The 18,830-nt window shown below is 50.8% G+C and overlaps 1 protein-coding gene across 1 annotated transcript in view; it reads left to right on the forward strand.

Moving 5' to 3' along the window:
• Window positions 1-3,241: 3,241 nt before the first annotated feature.
• Window positions 3,242-18,830, forward strand: part of MOV10L1 (Mov10 like RNA helicase 1) — a 51,303-nt gene continuing 35,714 nt past the window's right edge. The window contains exons 1-8 of the mRNA XM_024127416.2: window positions 3,242-3,338; window positions 4,980-5,164; window positions 10,294-10,456; window positions 11,744-11,856; window positions 12,284-12,471; window positions 15,430-15,573; window positions 15,816-16,060; window positions 16,437-16,548. Coding sequence (XP_023983184.1) covers window positions 3,242-3,338; window positions 4,980-5,164; window positions 10,294-10,456; window positions 11,744-11,856; window positions 12,284-12,471; window positions 15,430-15,573; window positions 15,816-16,060; window positions 16,437-16,548 — 1,247 coding nt within the window. The remainder of the gene's footprint in view (window positions 3,339-4,979; window positions 5,165-10,293; window positions 10,457-11,743; window positions 11,857-12,283; window positions 12,472-15,429; window positions 15,574-15,815; window positions 16,061-16,436; window positions 16,549-18,830) is intronic.

The raw sequence follows: 18,830 nt of genomic DNA on the forward strand, positions 1-18,830 counted from the left end.
CACATCAGGCTTGAGCAAAGGCTTCAGTTTCCAATCATGGGATGCTCTGTTGTCTTCGTTTTTCAACCAATCAAGAAGGATTCGAATTAATTTTCACAAACTGTGAAGTCAAGAAGGGATTTTAAATAGATTAAAAAACCTCCCAAACCTCCTTATTAACTGTCTTTTAAAGCAGTAAGTGGAACTAGCAGGAAATGTCCGACCAATGGAACTCCTCACTTCTCTCTTTGTTTGAAGAAAAGCATTAAGCAGGTTTCACCATTTCTGTGCCTTTCCAAAGTTGTTCTCTAAGAAATCAAACAAGCTGCCTTGCATTAGAGATCGTAGGACAAACACCGGCCAAAGCGTCCTGGGAAGAACTTCCTCGTTTCTGGCGGCAACACTAGTTTCTAGAACAAGCCCTGATCCCTCACACAAACTATGGTTCCTCAAGAGCCCTTCCTCCGTCTTCCACTGCCGAGGTCCCGCTCATCCTTCAACGTTCACCTCGCCGTTCAGCGAACATCAGCAAAGTGAACAGGGCAGGCCACGGTCCTTCTCACATGCAGTCCACCGTCTAATGAGGGGACAGGTGCACACAAGAAGAATAAATGGGTGTGTTCTATGGTGACGTACTTGACTCTCTCTGTGACAGCAAATAGGTCCAGGGAGGGGATGAAGGTGCCACCTGGGGAGTCAAGGCAGGCCTCACTGGGAAGGAGGTGAGGCGGGCAGGGAGCAGAGTTGCTGCAGGTGCAAAGGCCCTGAGGTGGCAAGGCTGGAGGATGGTGAACACGAGGATCACATGAGGTAAGGTGCAGGTGAGGCCTCTAGGGACGAGGCACCTGTGGACACGGAGATAGGCTTGGCTTTGACTCTGAGATGGACTTGCTCGGAGGCTCTGGGCAGAAGAGTCCAGCTGGGAGGAGCACAGGCTGCGGGGCAGCAGATGAGAGCAGGTCCTGGCGGGGATGGAGGTAGAGAGGTGGGGGTGGTGAGAAGTGACAGGATTCTCAATAGACTTTCACAAGCCAACCTGATCTGCCGTCCCAGTGATGTGGGGCGAGGAGGGCAGGAGTTCGGGAGACGGGAAGGTTCTCGGCCTGAGTGGTGCAACTGGAGCTGCCTCACCTGGGATGGAGAAGACAGAGGTTAGGAGTTTCGTTTTGCTGATGAGGCTGAGGTGTCTGTTGGATGTCAAGTGGATCTGCTGATGAGGTGGAGTGGAAGAGTCCAGAATCCAGGGGAGGTTTGGGCTGTGGGATGGGAGGGGCAGCCCTGTGACGTGGAAGCTCCCACGCACGTCACCCTGGCTCTGGCGCCCTGCAGGAAGCCCGGCCCAGCTCCCAGCCCCCGTGTTGCACGCTCTTGTCCTGGGACGTCTCTCCCCACCTATCCAATAAATCCCAGGGCCTTTCCCACTTCCTTGTGTATTCCCAGCAATGAGCCCAAGACAGGGACTTAGCAGTGCTTCGTATCATTTAAGGAATGAGTATCTCCCCACCTCTCAGGAAGGGGTTGTAATTACACTGTGCATCTACGGAGAGGTGAGGCCCAGGCTGTCGATCAGACTGAGGGATCTGACCCAGTAAAACAAAAACATGCCCGTCAAAGCTAAATTGGACCCCAGCCAACAATACCAGGATACCCATGGTTTCCAACAGCACATGGAACATTTGTGAAAAGAGGCAAGGAGGAAAGCCTTGATACATTTTTTTAAATTAATTCATCCAAGTTTTATTGTCTGACCATGACAAAATTAAATTAGAAATTATTAACAGAACAATACCTGGAAAATCCTCAAATATTTAAAAACTAAACAATATACTCCTAAAATAACCCTATGGGTCAAAGAAGAAATCACAGAGGAAATTAGAAACTGAAGGAAAATGAAAACACAACACGTCAAATTTTGTACAATGCAGCTGAGTCGGAGCTTACAGAAATGTATACTTTTAAACACTTACATCAAAAATGAAGAAAGTTCCAAAACTGACTATCTAATTTTCCACCTTAAAAAGTTAGAAAAGCACAAATCAAAGTAGAAGAAGAAGGAGGAGGTGGAGGAGGAGGAGAGAGGCAGTAGAGGGGGGCAGGGGTGGGGGAGGACGAAGAAGACAAAAACAGAAAATAACAGAGAAAAATCAATGAAACCAAGAGGTGTTTTCTGAAAAGACAAATAAAACTGATAAACCTGTAGCTAGACTGATGAAGACAAACAAGAGGGTAGACATAAATTACCAATATCAGGCATGAAAGATGGTTCATCACAATGGATCACACAGACATAAAAAGGATGGTAAGGAAATACTGTGAACAGTTTATGCTGATAATTTGACACCTTGGATGAAATGGACAAATCCCGTAAAAGATGAAATTACCAAAGTTTATGCAATATTGCTCAATACTGGTAACTTAAATAGCCCTTTAACTACTAAAGTTATTGAATTTGTTAAAGCAGATGTACAATGTATGTCTGATAGGCCACAAAGCAGGCTGTTCTAGTTAGCGTAGAGTTCAAGCCACATCAGGTATAAGCCAGAAGGACTTCCCCACACCTCAATATGTGAAAATTTCTTCATCACTCAGGAGCAAAGATGCCACCCTTGACCACACATTACCAAGTTGAATCGATACACAAAAAGGATAATAAACAATGACCAAGTTGAGTTTTCCCAGAAAAGCAGGGGTGGCTTAACATTTGAAAAATCAGTCAGTATGATTCACTTGCATTAACACCCTAAAACAGAAAAACGACATGATCACTTCAACAGATACAGAAAAAAGCATTTGAGAAATTTCCATACCCAAGCGCGATAAGAACTCTCAGAAAAATAGGAACAGAGGGAACTTCCTCAACTTGATAAAGAATATCTGCCAATGTTACACCTAACAGCACAGAGTGGTGAAACGCTCAGCCTTCCCCACTCCCCAGATCGAGAGAGGGAGGCACACCTGCGCGAAGCCCTGCCCACCAGCGCGCGCCTTGAGCGCCAGGTATGACGTCACTTCCACACTGCGCACTAACGCACTAACGGTCAGCAACCGCCAACCACCCGCAGCTAACAAGCTCGGCGCGGGCGACACCCCCATTGGCCGAGCTCGACCGGGCGTGGGCGCAGGCGCGGGCGCCACAACCCTATTGGCCAAGCTCGAGGGCGCGCAGGCGCAGGCTCGGGCGCGGCGACCCCGTTGGCTGAGGGCGGCGGGAGCGGCACTCCGCGTGCGGGCGCCTAGGGCGGCGGAGACAAGCGGCCGGGCCATGCTGCGCCTCGCGGGCAAGCTGGTGGCCTTCTTCTGGAGGAGGGCGGAAGCACCCGAGGAGGATGCCGGGCCGCCAGGGCCCGAGCTCGCAGAAGGTGCCTCGCGGGAAGGGCCGGTACGCGCGGCCCCCTGAGGCCGCGCAACCGGACGGTGGACCGTGGACTGTGGACGGGCGCGGGGGTTGGGGGGCGGCTGGTGACCTAACGAGAGCCGCTGAGGCCCTCAAAGCCTGGTTCCTGCGCCTGGTGGGGCGGGGGTCGGGGTGGGGGGCGTGGTCCGAGCCGGGTCCCAGGGCGTTAGTGTGACGACATCAGGATTTGAGAGCTTTTGCTTGTTTTCTAACTCGAAGGTGAGGCGTGTCTGTCCCGTGATCTCTTCTTTGCAGTGTAACTTAAACGGGCCTTCTCACTACGTAATAGCATTTTACGGCTTTTGGGGTCTGTGCCTCCTTGTTTCCGCTTTGTGTTTTCATGCGCCGGGAGCGCCTTGACACGTCGTCCCTGCACGGCTTCCCGTTCTCTCTGGGTCAGTGTCCCTTGCGGTTGTGTGCTTCGACAGCTCTGAAAAGTGTAATCTGGCTGTCTTAAACTGTCGTTTAAGACAGTTAAGGATGTCGTGGCATCCTCCTCCTATTTTCTTGAAATTGTTTTCGAACCCATCTTCCTGAAGTACAAGCTGTACTTCTGTTTCTGCCGCATCGTCCCTTCCTGCACCCAGAACTACACAGTTGCTTTTCCCCAAGGCTCTTGGCATTTCTTCCCAATCCCTCTTTCTAGCTGAGATTTGAACGCCGGGTAGTGATTCTCTAGTTACCTGCTCTAACCTCTAAAAAGACGAAATTCTCCGCAAGAGAAGCCAGAACATAAGCCGTGGAGTTACTTTTTAAGGCAGCACGCTAAAAGCCATCTCTACCCAGAGTTGTTCATGCCTCTTTAGCTGACTTTGCCACCTGGAGTAAGTCGCTTCGTCCGCCTGCGCGGATCTGGTCTGTAAAATGTGGCCCTTCAACAACAGTCGGAGTTCCAGCCAGGCTTCCGCGGGCTTCCGTGGCTGGACCGTGCCCTGGGCACTTGGGTGTCTTCTGTGTCTGAGAAGGAGGTGCTGACGAGGTGCTGTGCAGACTCGGAGCACGGGTTCTGGCCAGGGTCTCTTGAGTGGATGAGGGCAGGCCCTGCTCTACGCCAGACTTGCCCCCCAGGCCCGGAATGTCTTCCAGCGCCTGGTTTGGTGAAATAACAGAATCTCCTGACAGTGCTGCTGGTGGTATTGGTAACAGCGGTAATAAGGGTGCACAGTAGCCACTCCCCTGATGCTGCTCGAATGCTAACAGAAATTTACGGTGCCCCCAACCTGTGCCAGCCACTCAGAGGTCTACGCATTGCACGTTTCTGCCACGTAATAGCCCTCACACAGCTCTCTCGGACAGAGACTATAACTGTCCCCGTTTTACAAGTGAGGACAGGCACGGGGTGGTTAAAGACCTAGCCCAGGGTTCCACGAATGACTGGGGAAGAGCTGGGCGTCAGACGCAGGCAGCCTCTCGCCACCGAGCCGCCGCCTGTGCCCCTGGGAGGAGCCTGGGCAGTCTGCCTCCAAAACCCTGCTTTCTGAGCACCCCAGTCTCCGGGGAGGTGCTCAGCCCGCAGGGCTCCTAGCCCCGCGGATGCTCTGGGGGGCTTAACTGTAGTGTGCACTTCATTTGTGGTCAATATAACCGTTCTGTTTACCCGTCTTAGGTGACACCAAGTTGAAAACTGTCCAGGGTGTCGTGACAAGGTACTGCAGCGATTATGGCATGATTGATGATTTGATCTACTTCTCCAATGAGGCTTTGACTAGCAAAGTGCTTCTAAATGTTGGACAGGAAGTTATTGCGGTTGTGGAAGAAAATAAGGTGTCGAATGGACTGAAAGCCATCCGGGTAAGGCCTGAGTTCATGAGGAAGCCTCTCTACACCTTGGGCTTCATGCTACCGTCCTCCTGTTCAGTTACCTCTCAGAGACAACCTGTAGTTTTATGCCATGGAGAGAAACACTGTTAGCACTTCTGTATCCACTCTTCTAGTCTTTTAAAAAAGTATTGTTAAAAATAACTATCTGGGGCTTCCCTGGTGGCGCAGTGGTTGAGAGTCCGCCTGCCGATGCAGGGGACACGGGTTCGTGCCCCAGTCCGGGAAGATCCCACATGCCGCGGAGCGGCTGGGCCCGTGAGCCATGGCAGCTGAGCCTGCGCGTCCGGAGCCTGTGCTCCGCAACGGGGGAGGCCACAGCAGTGAGAGGCCCGCGTACCACCAAAAAAAAAAAAAAAAAAAAAAAAACTATCTGGATCCTTTGTTATCCAGTTAGCAAAGATAATTAATGAACTCTACTATTCAGCAACTGTTTCTTTAAAAAAATTGTGTTTTTGTGCTCTGATTTCCTGGAAGTATAATTGTTAGTCAGAGAGTATGCACATTTAACATTTTAACGGTTATCATCAAATTATCCTTCAGTAACGCTGCACTAATTATACTCAGGAGCAGGATGAGACACTTGTTACCCACGTTGGCAAAAGGATGTGGACGTTATTGATCTTGGAAATCTGCACCAATCACTTTGAAAAGGGATCTTATAATTTTAATGTGCACTTAAGCCTTAAAGTAGATTAAATTTTCACATTTTTTCTATGAGCTATTTTAGTGTCCTTTTATCATTTTTTTGTTGGGTTCAACTTTTTAAAATTAAACTTTCTACATTATGGAAATTAGACTTTTTAAAGCAAAATTATTATATGAAAGTGTTGCAAATGTTTCCCCCCAAGATCATCTTTTGACTTTGTTTTATAAAGTCTCATTTTATGTAGTTAATATGTCTGTCTTTTCCATGTGGCTCTCGGGCTCTGTACGAATCCTTAGAGAGGCTTTTCCCACTTTTCACTAGACATGCACTCTGGCTTTCCTGTGCAAATTGTTTATGGACATTTAAATGTTTAATTTACCTGGAACCTACTGGACGTACAGACCGAAAGAAGGAACCAGACGCCTCTCCCCGGAGCGCGCCAGCCGGCCGCTGAGTGGCCCGTTCCTTCCCGCCGAGTGGGAAGGCCCCTCTCGCATGCCAGAACCCCACCGGCCTGGGTCCCTGTCGGTTCTGATGCCTGCACCGTGGCCCACGTGGCACGGTTGGGTCCTCGGGTGGCAGGCTGGTTCCTCGCTTCGTCTTCTCTGTGGTGGACTTCTCTGCGCTCTCCCCTCGCTGCGGATAAACGTTAGCGTGATCCTGCTGTTTCTCCTCCTGGGCTCAGACTCACCTGGGCCAGCCCTGAGTGTGTGGATCCATTTAGGTCAAGTGACACGTGGATCATAGCAGGTCTTCTCCAGCTACAAATTAGGTCTGTCCACTTATCTAAGCCTGCGTTTGTGTTCTTTTCGTTCACTTCAGTTCTGCAGATGCCTTGTGAAGTTTATTTTTGAGAATTGTAATGTTTTTGTTCCATTATCAATATAATTTTTCTTTGTATTTTCAAATTAATCTTTTTCTTTTCCTCTAGGAAATCTGTTGATTTTTTTGTTATGTAATTTGGTATCTGGCAAACTTACTGAGCTCCACTACTTTTTAAAATCATCAAGACATACTATGTTACTATTACATTTTAGTAAATGCCATCTACCAGCCATGTGTGGCTATTTAAATTTAAATTTATTAAAATTAAATAAAATTTAGAATTAATTCCTCAGTTTCACGAGCCACATTTCAAGCACTGAACGTAGCTGGTGGCACCAAATTGGACGGCGCGGGTGTAGAGCGTCTCTGTGGTGGCTGAAGGGCCTGCAGGGTTGCTCTGGCCCGGAACGTGCCACCCGTGAGGGGCAGGCGCTTCCTCCTTGCTCTCCACCTGCACTTGGACTCCTCAGGCCAAGTACTTCCCTTGGTTGTTTTTAGCTCTTCTGGAAGATGCTTGAATCACTTGATTTACCAACATTAAACAGTATTAACTGACTTCCATTGTGAAAGTTGTGGAATTGGCTCATTTGCTCTACCCTCTGGATTTGTTTGCTCGTTTTTTGTTCAGGTTTTTTTATTGTGGTAAAATATGCATACCATAAAATTAATTTTAATTTTAAATTTTTTAATGCCATTCAGTGGCACTCAGTACATTCATGTTGTTGTGCACACTCATACCCACTGTCTGTTTTCATAACTTTTCATCATCCCAAATATAAACTCTATACCCATTAAATAATAATCCCTTATTCTACTTGCTGTCTCTTTAAACTTGACTATCCTGGGTACCTCATGTAAGTGGAATCGTATAATACTAGTCCTTTGGTGTCTGCCTTATTAGACTTAGCATAATATGTTCAAGGCGTATCCGTGTAACACATATGAGAGCTTCATTCCGTATTATGGCTAAATAATATTCCACTGTATGTATCGGTTACAGTTTGTTTCTCCACTCACCTGTTTGTGGGCACTTGCGTTGTTTCTACTTTCTGGCTGTTGTGGATGATGCTGCTGTGAAAAGTATGTTTCTGAGTCCCAGTTTTCAATTCTTTTGGGTCTGTACCTTGGAGTAGAATTGCATGGTCATATGGTAATCCTATATTTAATATTTTGAGGAACCGCCAAAATTTCCCCAGTGGCTGCACCATTTTACATTCCCACCAGCAGCACACGGGTTCCAGTTTCTCCACATCTCCACCAACATGAATTATTTTCCATTTTTTTGATAGTAGCCACTCTAGTGGATGTGAAGGGGTGTTTTATTGTGGTTTTGATTTATATTTCCCTAATAATTAGTGATGTTGAGCATCTTTACATGTGTTTATTGGTCATTTATATATCTTCTTTGGAGAAATGTCTTTTGAGTTCCTTTGCTTATATTTTAATCAGGTTGTTTATTTTCTTGTTGAGTTGTAGAAGGTTTTTTTTTATATATATTCTGGATATTAATCCCTTATCAGATACGTGGTTTACAAATACTTCCTCCCATTATGTGAATTTTTTAACTTTTTCTTAATATCAGTAATATCCTTTGATGCACCAAAGTTTTAAATTTTGATGGAGTACAATTTATCCTTTTTTAATAGCCTATGCCTTTGATGTCACACTTAAAAAAATCCTTAACTAATCCAAGATCATGAAGATTTTCTCCTGTGCTTTCTTCTAAGGGTTTTATAGTTTTAGTTCTTAAATTTAAGTCTTTGACCCATTTTTGAATTAATTTTTGAATATGATATTGGATGAGGGTTTGACTTCTTTCTTTTGCATGCTGAGAGCCAGTTCTCCCACCACTGTTTTCTGAGAAGACTGCACAATAGGGAAAACCTTTTCCCTGTTGAAGGGTCTTGGCACCTTTGTTGAAAATTATTTGACCATATATGTGAGGCTTTATTTCTGGGCTGTTTATTCTATTTCATTGGTATTTTGTCTGTTTTTACACTCTTTTAATTACTGTAGCTTTGTAGTAAGTTTTTTGGGGTGTTTTTGTTTTGTTTTTGTTTTGTTTTTTACTTATTTATTTATTTTTTTTTTGGCTGCATTCGGTCTTTGTTGCTGCACGCGGGCTTTTCTCTCGTTGCGGCGAGCGGGGGCTACTTTTTGGGGTGTTTTTGTTTTGTTTTTGTTTTGTTTTTTACTTATTTATTTTTTTTTTTTTGGCTGCATTCGGTCTTTGTTGCTGCACGCGGGCTTTTCTCTGGTTGCGGCGAGCGGGGGCTACTCTTCGTTGCGGTGTGTGCGCTTCTCATTGTGGTGGCTTCTCGTTGTGGAGCACGGGCTCTAGGCGTGTGGGCTTCAGTGGTTGTGGCATGTGGGCTCAGTAGTTGTGGCTCGCAGGCTCTAGAGCGCAGGCTCAGTCGCTGTGGCGCATGGGCTTAGTTGCTCTGCGGCATGTGGGATCTTCCCAGACCAGGGCTTGAACCCATGTCTCCTGCATTGGCAGGTGGATTCTTAACCACTGCGCCCCCAGGGAAGCCCTTGTAGTAAGTTTTGCAGTCAAAAAGTGTGAGTCCTCCAACTTTGCTCTTCCTTTTCAAGATTGTTTTGGCTCTTCAGAGTTACTCGAGATTCCCTATGAATTCAGGGCTGGGTTTTTCTATTTCTGCAAAAACCATCATTGAGATTTTGATAGAGATTGCGTAGAATCCATAGATCGCTTTGGGTAGTATTGATGTCTTAATGTTAATCCGTGAACATGAGATGTGTTTCCGTTTATTTGTGTCTTCTCTGACTCCTTGCAGCCACATTTTGTAGTTTTCAGTGTACAGGTCTTCCACCTCCTTGGTTAAATTTATTCCTAAGTGTTTTTCTCTTTTTGATGCTATCATAAATGGAATTGTTTTCTCAGTTTCCTTTTTTGAATTGTTCATTGCAAGTGTTTAGAAATACAACTGATTTTTGTATATTGATTTTATATGCTGGAACTTTGCTGAATTCACTTATTAGCTCTAAAAGGTGTTTTTATAGGTTTTTTAGCGTTTTTTGTATGTAAGGTCGTGTCATCTATAAATAGATAATTTGCTTCTTCCTTTCCAATTTAGATATTAAAATTTCTTCTTCTTGCCTAATTGCTCTGGCTGGGACTTCCAGTATTATGTTGAACAGGAGTGGTGAAAACAGGCATCCTTGCCTTGTTCCTTATCCTCGGGGGAAAGCTTTCAGTCTCTCACCACTGAGTGTCATGTGAGTTGTGGGTTTTTCATACGTGGCCTTTATCCTGTTGAGGAAGTTCCAGTCTCTTCCTATTGGATTGAGTGTTCTTATTGTGTAAAGGTGTTGAGTTATGTCAGATGCTTTTTCTGTATCAGCTGAGATGATCATATATTTTTTCCTTTGTTCTACCAGTGTGCTGGATGGTACTGACCTATTTTCATTTGTTGAACCACGTTTGCATTCTGGGGTAAACCCCCCTCCATCGTGGTATGCGACGCATTTCTTACGCAGCTGCATTCAGTTTGCCAGTGTTTCATGGAGGATTTTTGCCTCAGTGTTCGTAAGGGGGTCTCTGCCAGAAGTTTGCTTTCCTTGGCGTCCTCAGTATGTCTTAAGTAGCAGTTTGCCTGTCTTGCAGGTGGAAGCCATCTCAGATAAATGGGAAGACAACAGCAAGAGCCACGGCAGAGGGCTCTCCGACTCCAGCCCCCGAGTGCTGATCGGCTGCGTGACCTCGCTGATGGACGGTGCCGGCTACATCAACCAGACCACGTACTTCTCGCTGGAGAGTGTGTGTGAAGGTACGCGGGATGCATTTCTGCTTCATGTTTAAAATTAGGTTTTGTGGGGTTTGTTTTAAATGTTCATAACGAGATTTGAGATGGACCAGGGACCGGTTTTCGTCTGCCAGGTCCTCAGAGTGTTGCCCTTAAAGCCTCTGCCCAACATCTGGTTCCTCCTACCTGGATCTCATCCCAGGCCTCTGACATCCCACCCCACCCCACCCCACCCTGAGGCTGGAGCTCTTTACCCCAGATGCCCCCCGGCCCGCCCTGTATGGACCTGCCAGCCTTGCCCTTTCCCTTCTGGTCTGTTTGTTTGAGCACTGGCTTTGCTGTGGGTGCTCTGTAGCTGGGTTGCCTTCGTGCATCTGTCAGTCTGCCTAAAACACCCACCAACCCGGAAGCTGGTGCTTCAGGAGCTTTGCCTCCCGCAGTTCTGTGCCGCGGCACGTGGCGCAGCACGGCCCCGCTGCTGAGGAGCAGTGTCCGCAGGTGGTTGGGCTGCTGTGTGCTCGTCACCAGCTTTCCTGAGAGACAAACTCCATATTTCATTAGGCGCTGTTGTTTTTTGAGCTTAACTGCTGCAAAAATGTGTATTACAAAACGACCAAAAGGTTATCACGGGTTGTGGCTACACCGTGTGCCGCGCCCAACCTGTCCAGACTGCTCTCTCCCCGCTTCACGTCAGGACGGCCTGGCTGCCACCTCGCGTCACTGCCCCTGCCGTTTTCCCACTTTCCCGGCCACCCGCCAGCTCCCTGGCACACCGAGGGGCTCCCTCTCCTGAGCTGGGATGCCTGTAGCCGCCCAGGCCTCAGGTCTGAGCACATCTCCCCGTGTCACCGTGCACCCTGGGTATCCCTGATGGGGAGGGCACTCACAGCGTCTGCAAGGAGGTGGCAGAGGAGTGCCACATGTAACCACACCTCCTGGAGCCAGGGCGGTGGGTAGAGGGCTGCCATTCTGCCCACTTCGTTGCAGTTGTTGATGACACTTTGTTACTTTTTTCTTTGTAAGAACTTTGGGGAGTATCTGAAATCAGGTGGGGTCCTGAGACTGTGCAGACCAGGTCCCCTGCCCTTGCCTTGTAGGCAGGAAGACAGGTTGGCCTGTAACAGCCTCTGCTTCGTTGGCGTGGGTAAATCTGGAAGAGAATCCAGGTGGATACGCTGGTTCCTAACAGGAACAGAGAGCACCTTTCTCAACCAGTCATGTGTGTCTCAGAACAGAAACATAACTGCAGAGTGAATTGTACACTTTGATGTTGCATCAGCAAATAACATGCCCGGTTTCCCTGCCTTGGAGGTTTCAAGCCCTGCAAGGGGGACTGGGTGGAGGCCGAGTACTGGATCCGGCCGGGCACGTGGAGCAGTGAGGCCGTCTCGGTGAAGCCACTGAGGTACAAGCGCGTGGACCGGGTAGGTGCTGAGCCTCGAGTGGCCCGGGGTCCTGGGTGCGATGGGAGGTCAGGATAAATGAGGGTCCGTCTTGGGCAGGGAAGACCCTGATGTCTTACTGAGATCACTGGCGGCCAGCCTGCACACTCACATAGTTAAATTCTAGGTCACGAAGGGACGAGGAGTGTTAAAGCATCTGATGGTGGGGACGCGTGGAGTGGGGTGTGAGCTCTGACCTCGCTCGTAGCAACGGCTGTGGTCTGGGGAGTGGGGACTGGAACAGAGGAGGGAATTGAGGTTGCGGGTGGAGGTGGAGGTGTGTGCTGGGCCCCGCTCCCTGCCTGGCCGGTCCCGCTGGGGGCATCGCTTCTCCTCCGGGACCAGGCCTGAGCCTCACTGGCTGCGGTGGCCCCGCGCACACTGCCAGCCCCTGGTGCTGTGCTTGCAGGCCTGCGTGTCCAGCCTCTGTGGGAGGAACGGGGTGATCAACGACTACATCTTTTTCACCCTGGACTCCCTGAAGCTCCCGGAAGGCTACATGCCGCAGAGGCACGACGTGGTCAGCGCGGTGGTGGTGGAGAGCAGCCAGTCGTGCTACATGTGGAGGGCCCTGTGCATGACCCCAGTGCAGAGGAGGTGAGGAGGCGGCGGCTCGGGAGATGGGGGCCTGGGGTGCATCTGAGGGCCGGTTTAACAGGCAGGTAACAGACTGTCCAGGTCCTGAGCTGGCGGGGCTGGAAGGAGAGCTCTCCTGGGGGTTAGGGGTCTTCACAGTTGACTGCAGGTTGAGTGAAAAGTTGCCTCTTGATCCTTAATCTTATGTTGATGATCTTCATATTTTCATGGATTTTGTGTGTTGTGTTCTTTCACATGTTGGCATTTTGTAGAACACGTTGGACGTGGTCAGTTCTTTTTTTTATTTTGGCTATGCCAGTTGCGTCATGCATGCAGTATCTAGTTCCCCAACCAGGGATCGAACCCGGGCCCCCTGCATTGGGAACGTGGAGTCTTACTCACTGGACCACCAGGGAAGTCCTGGTCGGTTCTTAAAATTCCTGAATTTCCTGCATCCGGTTCTTCCTTCCGTGCGCCCGCGACTTCCTGCCTCCGACACGTGTGTTTATGCAACACGACGGCCTCCCGAGCTCCTGCCCCGTCTCTGCTGCTTTCTCCGCAGTGCTCGTCGCAGGGGGCTCGGTACCTGGTTTCTGAAGTCATCCTGTTTATTGTCTGATCTCCTCGGCAGAGCAGATTGCGTGCAGGGAGGAGTGTCTCGTGAGCCACAGGGCAGGCAGGCAGGGGAGCCCCATCTCAGGAGGACTGAGCTGCCCGGCACAGCTGGGAGAGACGTGCTGGGGGTGGGGACTGGGCAGAGGGGAACATGGTGAGGTGGGCCCTGCCATGTCCAGACTGTCTGGTGGAGACGTCCTCCTGCCCCACGAGACCTGCTCTCCTTTTGGAGAATGACTGCCCGTCCTCGGGACAGTGAAGTGTGGGAGATGCATACCCTCGCCCCCTCCGCCGGGAAGGCCCAGGAGGCCCGGGAGTTCTGGCTTCAGTCCGTCTGATGGGCCCAGGGGTGTGCGGATGTGAGGCCAAGCAGGCACTTGTTTGCCAGGCATCTGTGCCGGGGTCTTGGAGGCCGAACCGGGGCCTCGGCCCCCTGCGGGCTCTGTGACCCTGCTGGCCATGGGCCACCTGGAGCAGAAGCTGGCGGCCCTGCCCACGTTAGGTATTGTCACTCGGAACCTTGTGCCACTTTAAGGAAGCACCATGTTGTTGAAAGGTGGGCTTCCTGATTGTTGTCTTTACAGCACGGTTAACGGGGCTCCTGATGGCAGCGGGCAGGGGTGGATCGTGGGAGGGCAGCCAGGACTGGTGCAGACTGAGCATCTGAGAGAAGCAGCTGCCGTCTCGCCCGCAGGGCCAGAAGGGAGTCTGGGTCCCTGTTGCCCTGTCTGTCTGATTCTTCGCAGCACTTCCCTTAACCTGCCCTGTGACTCACCGTGTTTCCAGAGGACCCGCGTCTGCTGAATGGAGCGGGTGGGGGCAGGAGCGGGGGGCTCCCTGGCCATGGGTGGTGAGCTTCGGGTGAGCCTCCCCGGGTGGCCTGGCTGCAGTGGACTCTGGCCCCTCCAGTGAGGGGAGCTGGTCCCCAGAAGGGTGACCAATCGGGCACTTTCCCCCAAGCTCCACGCGTCTGCCTCGAGCAGCCGTCTTCATGGGGCCGGGGAAGTCGTCACACCTTCATTTTCAGACGCTGGCCGTGAGCCAACCCCAGCTCCTGTGCAGCCCCTCATCATCCCCCCGTCAGTGCAGGGCTGGGGTGAGCGGTGGAGGGGTCGCTGGCCCGGTGAGCAGTCAGGCCCCGCGTCCTGTCTGCCCAGCAGATGCCCCGCATGCTGTGCTCCCTGTGCTGCGTCCTGACCGTGGTTTCCTCCCGTCCTGGTCCCGGCGCCATGGCTTTAGCCCCAAGTGGAGGATGCCGCCGTGCACTCAGACACCCCGTCCGGCTGCCCGCTCAAGGGTCTGAAGGACCGCGAAGTGTCGTGTGTGAAGCAGGGCCCTGCACTCCTCCGGGCCAGGCCCGTAGCGGCGTACAGCATCCCCCCTCCCGGCTCTGGGTGGGTTCCGCCCAGAACCCGCGGGTGGCTCCTGACTCCCGTCTTGGTGCTCCCCTGCCTGTCCGTAAGCCGCCACGGCTGGCCATCTGCAAGGACAGGTGACCGCTCCCACGGCCACCCCAGGCTGGGGCTGAGGCATGGCTGCACGGTCTCCGGGCGGCCCTGGCCGTGTGGATGAGGAGAGGAAGGTGGGGAGCGGGTGGCGGGCAGGGGCGTGCGGCCAGCAGGGAGTTAAGGGGGGCTGGCTGAGAGGGCGTGGCTGCCGTGGTGGAGGGTGTCTCTGGGTGTGTGTGTGGACAGGGACCAGGTGTGAAGGAGCCTGTTTCCGGGTGGGACTGCGGGAGGGTCGGGGAGGGGAGGCGGGAGGCAGGAGCTGAGGGTGAGCGGTGGGCACAGCACCAGGGCTTCAAGGCAGCGTCAGGAGGACAAAGCGGGACGAATGGTCCCTTCTCACGGGAGGGCGGAATCTGCTCATTTTCTAAAGATAGAAATTCTCATTTAATTAGTTTCAAATATTTTGAAGCCACACTCTTTTTCCACGTGAAAGCTTAGTAGTGGGTCCCTGACGAGCAAAGCCCCTTGTGGCAGCCGGGGGGTGTCTGGGGAGGAGCACTGAACACCCTTCCCTCCGTGACCAGGGCTGGGGGGTGCGGGGGGTGAGGAGTCCCGGGCCTCTGGGGAATGCGCAGCTGGTGAAGGCCGCCCGTGTTCTCAGATCCCCAGAGCTCCCACCAGGGCCCTCCTCTCCTCCGGACTCAGCAGGGCTTGTAGTTTCTTCTTCAGGGTGATCTGCTCTCTTGCTCAGAAGTTCTAAGTGTCATCCTTACTTGGTCGCTTCTTTGGGGTTGGCTCCTTATTCCCTCGCCGTGTGGCTGGTGCGGCCTGGAGGGGCAGGGAAGGCAGGTGGGGCCTCAGGACACCCCGCCCGCCCATGCTGACCCCGACACTGTCCTGTGGCTGCTTTATCCAGGGGCACCTCTGCGGTCGAGGAGGCTGCTGACGAGGCCTGTGGAGCCCTTTTACTGGAAAACAAAGGTGATGTTGAAGTCACGAGGATGACAAATTTTGGAACGCTGAAAGAAGGAGAAAGCAAAGATGTGGTGATCTGGATAGAGTAAGTTTGCCGCTCAAACAGAAGCACAAACTGTGATTTAACAATTTCTGTAGAACCAACTTCATTTTGCTTGCTTATTTTTTCCTTTATATCTTTCTAGATTTTCCACCCTGAAATAGCCTTTTTACTTATAAAAGTATTTGCAATTACCATTCATTAGTTAGATTGAATTCTGTTTTATGGTAACAGTATTTTAGCTTTAGAGATCCTGTCTCTGTTCATGGCTATTTTTCCTTTTCCAGGAATAAAGGAGACATTCCTCAAAACTTAGTCAGCTGCAAGTTCGGTGGCTGGGATAAAGCTAAACAGTTCAGATTTCAGAAGCTGGATAAAATCCAGACGTGCCCCGAAGTGTCTCTTGTTTCCGTTCCTGAGAAGGAGAAGAATCTTGTGGATGAAAATACTAACTCATTAGACAGCTGCAGGAAAAACAAAACCTATCAGACATTGGAGAGCAGTCTGGTGAACAACAGAGAAGCCTCTCCAGGTAGGCGTTTCAGCTGTTGCCGCTGGATCAGCTGCGCGAGCCCAGTCGGGTCCGGGAGCTGGTGCAGCTGCTCCAGGGTCTGGGCAGGCGAGTGGCAGTGTTGACCCTTTGGGCTCTTTGGACCCTCTGATACTTGGGGCTAAAACAGCGGGAGAAATGACCGGCGTGCTTCACACGAGCTGCTTCGTGCTTCACACGAGCTGCTTCCTGCAATGATTCTAAATTGGGAAGAGGATGCCTGCCGCCCCCGTGCCTGTCGCTCACCTGTCGGGGGCTTCGGCCACTCGTCTGTGTGTGATAGTCCCTTCCACCAGCACCACCACTGTCAGAACAGTTCACCTTTGGTCTAATTCTGGATTTAAATTTCATCTCCTAGATGACTATGCCTGTAAAGGAGAAAAGGAGAAGAATGTGTCACAGAAGCCCGAACCCGGTGGGCTCATCCCTCCAGGTGGAAAAACCCTGATTGTGGTTACCTGTGAGGCAAAGTACGTGACTGGAGGGTATGGAGGGAGTTGGCTTGGCGGGCATCTGCGCGTTTGTCTTGTTCGCTTTCGCTTATGGTGCTTCTGGATTGGATGTTGTAGAAAGTATTGGTAACTATTTTGATGGGACGAAATCACAAGGAAAAGCGCTAGCAGAGAAAGTGGCTTGAGTGAGGGTCCCCATGCTGACTCCTGGCTGCGGAGGATGGGCATGGCCAAGCCCCCACAGCCTTGGGAGGCCGGGGCCCCGAGGCCCCGGCTGCTCTTCCCCAGGCCTGCCCTCAGCTTGGCCCTGAGACCTTCCTGCCCTTCTCCCTCACGAGGCCTGTGGAGCCCTTTTACTGGAAAACAAAGGTGATGTTGAAGTCACGAGGATGACAAATTTTGGAACGCTGAAAGAAGGAGAAAGCAAAGATGTGGTGATCTGGATAGAGTAAGTTTGCCGCTCAAACAGAAGCACAAACTGTGATTTAACAATTTCTGTAGAACCAACTTCATTTTGCTTGCTTATTTTTTCCTTTATATCTTTCTAGATTTTCCACCCTGAAATAGCCTTTTTACTTATAAAAGTATTTGCAATTACCATTCATTAGTTAGATTGAATTCTGTTTTATGGTAACAGTATTTTAGCTTTAGAGATCCTGTCTCTGTTCATGGCTATTTTTCCTTTTCCAGGAATAAAGGAGACATTCCTCAAAACTTAGTCAGCTGCAAGTTCGGTGGCTGGGATAAAGCTAAACAGTTCAGATTTCAGAAGCTGGATAAAATCCAGACGTGCCCCGAAGTGTCTCTTGTTTCCGTTCCTGAGAAGGAGAAGAATCTTGTGGATGAAAATACTAACTCATTAGACAGCTGCAGGAAAAACAAAACCTATCAGACATTGGAGAGCAGTCTGGTGAACAACAGAGAAGCCTCTCCAGGTAGGCGTTTCAGCTGTTGCCGCTGGATCAGCTGCGCGAGCCCAGTCGGGTCCGGGAGCTGGTGCAGCTGCTCCAGGGTCTGGGCAGGCGAGTGGCAGTGTTGACCCTTTGGGCTCTTTGGACCCTCTGATACTTGGGGCTAAAACAGCGGGAGAAATGACCGGCGTGCTTCACACGAGCTGCTTCGTGCTTCACACGAGCTGCTTCCTGCAATGATTCTAAATTGGGAAGAGGATGCCTGCCGCCCCCGTGCCTGTCGCTCACCTGTCGGGGGCTTCGGCCACTCGTCTGTGTGTGATAGTCCCTTCCACCAGCACCACCACTGTCAGAACAGTTCACCTTTGGTCTAATTCTGGATTTAAATTTCATCTCCTAGATGACTATGCCTGTAAAGGAGAAAAGGAGAAGAATGTGTCACAGAAGCCCGAACCCGGTGGGCTCATCCCTCCAGGTGGAAAAACCCTGATTGTGGTTACCTGTGAGGCAAAGTACGTGACTGGAGGGTATGGAGGGAGTTGGCTTGGCGGGCATCTGCGCGTTTGTCTTGTTCGCTTTCGCTTATGGTGCTTCTGGATTGGATGTTGTAGAAAGTATTGGTAACTATTTTGATGGGACGAAATCACAAGGAAAAGCGCTAGCAGAGAAAGTGGCTTGAGTGAGGGTCCCCATGCTGACTCCTGGCTGCGGAGGATGGGCATGGCCAAGCCCCCACAGCCTTGGGAGGCCGGGGCCCCGAGGCCCCGGCTGCTCTTCCCCAGGCCTGCCCTCAGCTTGGCCCTGAGACCTTCCTGCCCTTCTCCCTCCCCCCCGGGCAGCCCGGCCAGACACGGGCTCCCGAGCCCTTGTGGGCCCTTTCCTCTCCTGCCCCCTTCCCCATGTCCAGAACCCCCGGCTCTGCCTGCTGGTCCCCTGTCAGCTGGGCGCTTTGGTGCAGCCCTTCTTCCCTCCCTCATCTCATCTACACTTGCTGATTTTAAATTTGTCAGAGGGTGGTTCTGATTAAATCAGCGCCTTGCTTCAGGCCACGGATGACACTTTGAGCCAAGGGCAGTCCTCGAGTCAGTGGTTGGTGATTCAGCCCCCGTGGTGCCCTCCATAACGTGACAGGGGGGCCGGGACTCGAGCAGCAGCAGAAAGTGGGCAGAAGGCAAAGTGGGAGAGGGTGTCTCTTTGGTCATGTTACACAACTGATTTAAAGCGGGGAGTACTCGAGATATTTTTTCAATTCTTAAGCGTGAGAATTGCAGACAATACCATTTCAAGTGTGTGACTTTAGCTTGGGAAAACGTTAACATTGCTTATTTTAGAACGTCCTTTTTTTTCCCTCTAAAAGAATTTTTTTTTTTTTTTTTTTTTTTTTTTTTT

This window comes from Physeter macrocephalus, chromosome 6 (assembly GCF_002837175.3).
Source record: "Physeter macrocephalus isolate SW-GA chromosome 6, ASM283717v5, whole genome shotgun sequence".
NCBI lineage: Eukaryota > Metazoa > Chordata > Mammalia > Artiodactyla > Physeteridae > Physeter > Physeter macrocephalus.